Source organism: Musca vetustissima, unplaced genomic scaffold (assembly GCF_032173495.1).
Source record: "Musca vetustissima isolate MV318-11 ecotype Yass unplaced genomic scaffold, APGP_CSIRO_Mvet_v1 utg8392, whole genome shotgun sequence".
Taxonomy (NCBI): Eukaryota; Metazoa; Arthropoda; class Insecta; order Diptera; family Muscidae; genus Musca; species Musca vetustissima.
The window spans coordinates 507,330-513,329 of NW_026886187.1; the positions used below are offsets into that span (position 1 = coordinate 507,330).

The 6,000-nt window shown below is 32.1% G+C and overlaps 1 protein-coding gene across 1 annotated transcript in view; it reads right to left on the reverse strand.

Annotated features, from left to right (window-relative positions):
* Positions 1–5,525, reverse strand: part of LOC133333674 (nuclear factor of activated T-cells 5) — an 89,999-nt gene extending 84,474 nt beyond the window's left edge. The window contains exon 1 of the mRNA XM_061541962.1: positions 5,213–5,525. Coding sequence (XP_061397946.1) covers positions 5,213–5,525 — 313 coding nt within the window. The remainder of the gene's footprint in view (positions 1–5,212) is intronic.
* Positions 5,526–6,000: the final 475 nt, after the last annotated feature.

Here is a 6,000-nt window from a genome sequence, read left to right on the forward strand (position 1 = left end):
ATTCAAAATAATACCTCCAAAATCTTCAACAATTTTTAGAAGTTTTCTGCCATTTGTATTAATACATTTATCTTTCGATTGTCGATATTCATTTATATTAGGGTAGTTTTGAATAATATTATTGTCTAGAATCTGCTCTTCACCAATCCTTGCGTTTAGATCACCCACAATACAGAAATTTTCTGGTAAGAAGTCTTGTAAAAAGTTATTAAGACGCTCCGCATCTCTATTCCAATTTGTACAATTCAAGTATGAAGGGATTATATAAAAAACACATCCATTAAGCTTAGAAGATAAAATTGTAAAACCATTGACATTAACGAACTCTAGTTCAAGTATGCTTTTAACATCCTTTTTAAAGCCATACAGGCACCCGCCACTTGCACGACCGTATCTATTTACCTTGGTTGCATTAATCCAATGGATATAATAATTTTTAAAAAATGACGAAAAATATGACGTTTTATTTACTTCCACATGAGTTTCAAACAAGAAGAAAATCTCAAATTTATTGATATATTTTAAAAAATTTCCAAAACTCAAAGCTTTTTGAAGATTAGAAACATTGTATGCTAATAAATGGTACGATTTGCATTGCTATTGTGAATTAGATGTGTATGAACTATTAGTTTTATAAATACTTTCTTTAGAGGAGACTTCAAATGTTGTATTACCCAGTATATCAGTTAAGAAAGTGACGTCACTCTCAGTTGGGGCTATTATTTTTCCATCGGCCCAATAAAAACGTTTATCATTTATGAAAATGGAGAAATCAGCTAAATTGACTTTAATATCGCTCCTCTTTTTTAAAATTTCGTTTTTGAGTTTACGCATGTTATATCTCACGCTTTGTTCGCTTTCTGTGAAGTCACGTTGAATATAAATTTTCTTCCCATATAAGGATCTTTTTGAGGATAAAACTCTTTGTGCTTGACTGCATGTTCCCAGACTAAATACAAAAAGTTTTCCAGATGCTACCATGCGTGTACTTATAACATCAATATCGACTTTTAAATCATTTGAGCATATTTTTAAAAATTCCTTTCTGGCTAGTGTAGATGTAGTGCAACTTAAACCACTAACTACGACATTTGATAGTCGTGATCTCTTATCCACGGTTTCCAAGCGGGCAGTTAATTTTTTCATTTCCTCTCTAAGTTTTAAATTCTCTTCTTTCAACTCACTTATTTCTGTTTTCATTGCTATTAAATCGTCCTTTCTTGCAACATCCTGTAGCTTCTCATCTAACAATTCCCTCAAACCGTTCCACGAAAAAACATCTTGAGTATTTTGAGACATGTTGCTGAGTGGTTGTCTTTTTTTGGGAGTGTTGACTGTTTCTTCAGGAGATGTCGATAACAGCGTTCTCTTAGCACTCATTTGATTTTTACGATCCAGTGTTGTAAAATGTAACACAGAATCATCGATAACTCACTTTTATCGCCAGCTGTTTGAAGTGTTATCGTTGTAGGTTCGATAGAAGAGTAGCACTGTTGTTTGTTTTTATCTTTGTTGATGTTAGTATCAATTATATTTTCCAATGGAATTTAACAATTTGTAAAGAGATTTTTTTTTTGTAAAATGTGATTTGTTTATATTCACCGCTGTGTTATTGCTTGTTTACATTAAGCAAACGGTGTAAGGTTATATTTCCTGGAATCCAAATGTTGTTTGAGCTTGCTGATTGGCGTAGGGGACCGCAGTTTGCAGAATATTTCGGAGCTTCAAGAAAACACGTCTGACTACGGCAAGTAAATGAAAGAGTTTCCGAGCGTGGATTTTTCAAAGAATATTTTTATTGCATGTTTTTAGAGTCTGTACTTAAAATTTTTTCAGAAGCCTTTAAGAATATTTTTTTCCGTTGGGTCTTCGGATTTATATGTCATCTGAGGTGTCTTTAAGGTTTAGAAGACCTTTGAATGGTTCTTTGATGGCTTTTCTATGTATAGATGAACTCCGGAGGGTCTAGGTGTTGATGTCTGCGAAATGTTCGTCTAAGTGTAAAAATTCTTTGATATGTAGAAGATTTCCAAGGAATCCTCTATATATAAGAGCCCTTGAGAGGATATCTTTTATGGTGTAGATGGCCTCCAAAAAGTTTTCTACGTTTAGAAGAGCCTCAGAACAAGGATTTCAAAAAATTTTTATTAGAACTTTTAAGAGGCTGGACTTTAAATATTTACTTCAAAATTTTATTTCGAAGGGTCCTCAAGATTTATATGTCATCTGAATTGTTTTCTAGGTTTGAAATACCCCCCGGTTTCGGATACCTTTGTAGTAGACACTCGGAGGATATACTCAATCTGCTGCAGGTCTTCTATGTGTTAAGTATCCTTCTGGTTATAGAAGAGTTCAAAAGGATATTCTATATATATAAAGCCTCTGAAGAATATAGAAGACTTGGGACGGATCTTATATGAATAGATGATTTCCGAAGGGTATTCAATGTAGAGTAGATGTCGCTTGTATATGGATAGATGCCTTCGATATACATTGAAGATCATGGTAGTTTAAATATAAAATACCAAGTTGTATTCTATGTAAACACATGTACGAATATTAGACTATTCAAGGGCAATATATATATATATATATATATATATGACACAGATCTCCAGTGGGTATTTTATTTATCCTTCGAAAGGTATTCTAACTAGAAAAGATTGCAATTTATAGAAAAAAGATCTGTGGAACAATTGAAAATATATAACAATAGAACTCTTCAGAACCATCGCAAGTCATCTGTCTAGATAAACATTATGAAGGTTTTATACCCATATATGACCTATGGATTGATCTGTAATCTATAGAAACTATATCCTCTGCCTATGCAAGACCTCTTGTATAATATATCACAAACGTTTAATGGTGGTGTCTTCAGTCCCTAAGCTATAATATTAACAGGACGGTAAAAGATATATAAGGGGTATTTTTTTTATGAAGGAATTAGGAAATGTTTCCATAATTGAAATGTTTTTCATCTAAACAAATCGAAAAGATGGAATCGATTCTTTTATCTACCAATGTCGGGATTTTTGCCATTTATGAATGCAATTCATAGAAGTCTATATACTTATGTTTCTTTTCAGAGAAAGCGGAAAAACAACTTGGGAGTGTGAGTGTTGTTGGTGGTGGTGTTAGCGAGTTTCTATACACATAAATTCTTGTCGTTTTAATATTTCTATTTTGATTTTATGTTTTCTTCTTATTTTCTTGTCTTTTTATTCTTATTTACTTATATGTTCATGTTCTGCATCATTAGAACAAACATATACAATGTTAACCTTTCGGTTGGGCTCGTATAAATACATGTTTTTTATGTTGTATTTAGCATTTACATCGAAATAATTTGGAAAATGCATATGCGAATTTTATAACACAAATACAGAGTTCGGTAACAGTGTCTGAAACAATAGAATGCAAAACTAGCAACAGTCGAGTGTGCGGAGAGACAACGGTCATAAACAAGAGCAACAGTTGTCAAAGAAACGGTTGCAAAACTAACAGCCACCAAGTGAGGGGTGAGACAGGGAACGATACCAAAACAAAACATAGTCGAACAATGAATAGTGTTGGCCACTCTCTTGGGAGAAATGCATTTGTTTTTGGGAAAAGAAAGAGAGAGAGCAAATGAGCATAAATAGAGCAAAGTAGGAAAATAGTTGTGATGTTAATGAAATGTTTACATTAAAAAAATAGTGACTTTCTCATGATTATAAGCATTTTTTACTTGTATCCTAAGCGAGGTACATGTACAATATTAAAAAAAAACAACAAAGAATTAAATTATGAAAATATTCATTATTTTTTCCTGTGCTCTAGAAAGTCTCAGAAAATAATGCATTTAAGGAAGACCTTAGAAAAGTATTCTTCTTATGGAACATTTTTTTGGAGTAAAACCTCAACATTTGGTGGTCTCTCATTAACGAACCTCTTTGGGAGGTTTCCCAAAATTAAAAAATATATATTCTTGATCTATGGAAGACCTAAATTATTTTTTTCTATCAGGATATTCTTGCATTTATAGCAGAATATCCAGATATATCTCGAGATAAAAACGAACATAATTTACGGCCTTGCTTCTATAAAAAGCAGAAAGACGTCATCCAAGTATTGTGGATATCGGAAAAGTTTTATAGTGTAACGGTTCTCATTAAGTCTCGTATCTATACAATTCATAGCTAGATCTTATTTTCTGTAGAAGATCAGAAGTAGTTATTTGTATGAGAGAGATTCTAGAACGAGTTTCTATTCCATCTATAGGATATCTTTTAGAGGATTTTTTTCAAATGAACGTCATAAATTGTATCTTACGAAGTCTAATCTATATTGAAGATCTCAGAAAGAAGCTCTCAAGAAATTCCATCTAAAATAAATTTAAAGATTATCCACCTTTGGAACTTGTATTATTAGAATAAAAAAAGTGATCAGAATCTCTCATCTAGATCAAAATAACGTATATTGAAGTCCTCAGGAAGGTTCCCTCCCAAAAAGTCTCAAATCTATGATGGACATAGGAAAAAGTCCCCAGCAGAATTTCTTATATTAAGGATCTGAGGAGACTTTGTTTATAAACAATATCGATAATGTTCTCACTCTATGGGAGTTTTATTTCCAGTATGAATCTCCCTTGCGCCTATAGAAGATCTTTAAGAAGTTTATAAACTAAAGTAATTTAATGGAATTTTATTTTGGAAGTCCTCAGTAAGGTATTTTTAATAAGTATGGAGGTCTTCAGGAAGTCTCGTATTTAGAAAAGAGCTCTAGAAGATATCGAATCTATGAAAGTTCTCAGGGTCTTCTTGTATTTATAAAGGACCTATGAAAGTTCTTCTATCATCTGTGGATTATCTGAAGAATTTCTATATATTAAAAATCGGAGAAGCTAATAATTACGAAGAGAAATGCCTATCTTCTTTGAAAGTCCTCAGGAAGGTCTTTTAAGTATACTGAGAAAGGAAGTCTTATATCTATGAAGGACCTCCAGAAGATTACCAATCTATAGAAATTCTGAGGGTCTTCTAATTATAAGTGATCCAAAAATTAACATTTATGTAATACCTTAGAAAAAGACGTGAGGTGTATTTTTTGGGAAGCCCTAGAGAACGAATCCCTATTTTTTGTAGAAGATTTCTTAGATGCATCCTGCGAAATCTTAATTCAATATTTTTTTCTTAGATTATTATTTTTTCTTAAATGTTATCCAGCTTACCAAAATTAGTTCTATAATACGGATGATAATAGGTAACGGAATTTGAATGACTATTGCTGGTGTTGTTGTTGTTACTGTTGCTGCTGTTGGAGGAGATGGTGGTGTTGCCAATGTTGGTGCTGCCAAGGCAATTCCCATTGCCATTGGTGTGATGATGATGATGGTGATGGCTATTGAGGCTGGCATGGTTGTTGTTGTTGTTGCCGCTACTACTACTGCTGCTGTTACTGTGATTCAGATTGGTGTTGTGGATTTTCGAAGGGATCCGATAACCGGAATCGTAGCCATTATACTGATTATATGTGAAACGCATGTTGGAGTTGTTGTGAGGCCCGTTGTAACTTAGAAATTTTTAATAAATATTCTTTTATTTTTATTTATTAATATAGAGAGGAAGAAATTGTTAAATTTTTGTCGTTTCTTCTTCTTTTCCTTCTTTCTTGCACTTGTTTTAAGGCTTTTATTTATATATTTAATTTGTTGTTGTTGTTGTTTTATTTTTTATTATTTTTTAAACAGGAAAACTTATTGTATTTGTATTAAATATGTCGATTTGGATTTCTGCAGCTGCATGTTTTTTCTGTATTTTCTTTTTTTGGAATATAAAATTCTTTGGTTGTTGTTGGTGTTGTTGAAATTGTTTTTATTCACATTTATTGTTGTTGTTTTTGTTACAAGCTTCTTCTTCACCATTGGTTATGGTTTTTCTTTTTTGTATTTTTTATTTTAACAAAAAAAATTGAATGTTTCTTTAAAATATATAATTACTGCTGTTATGGGGAAAGGAA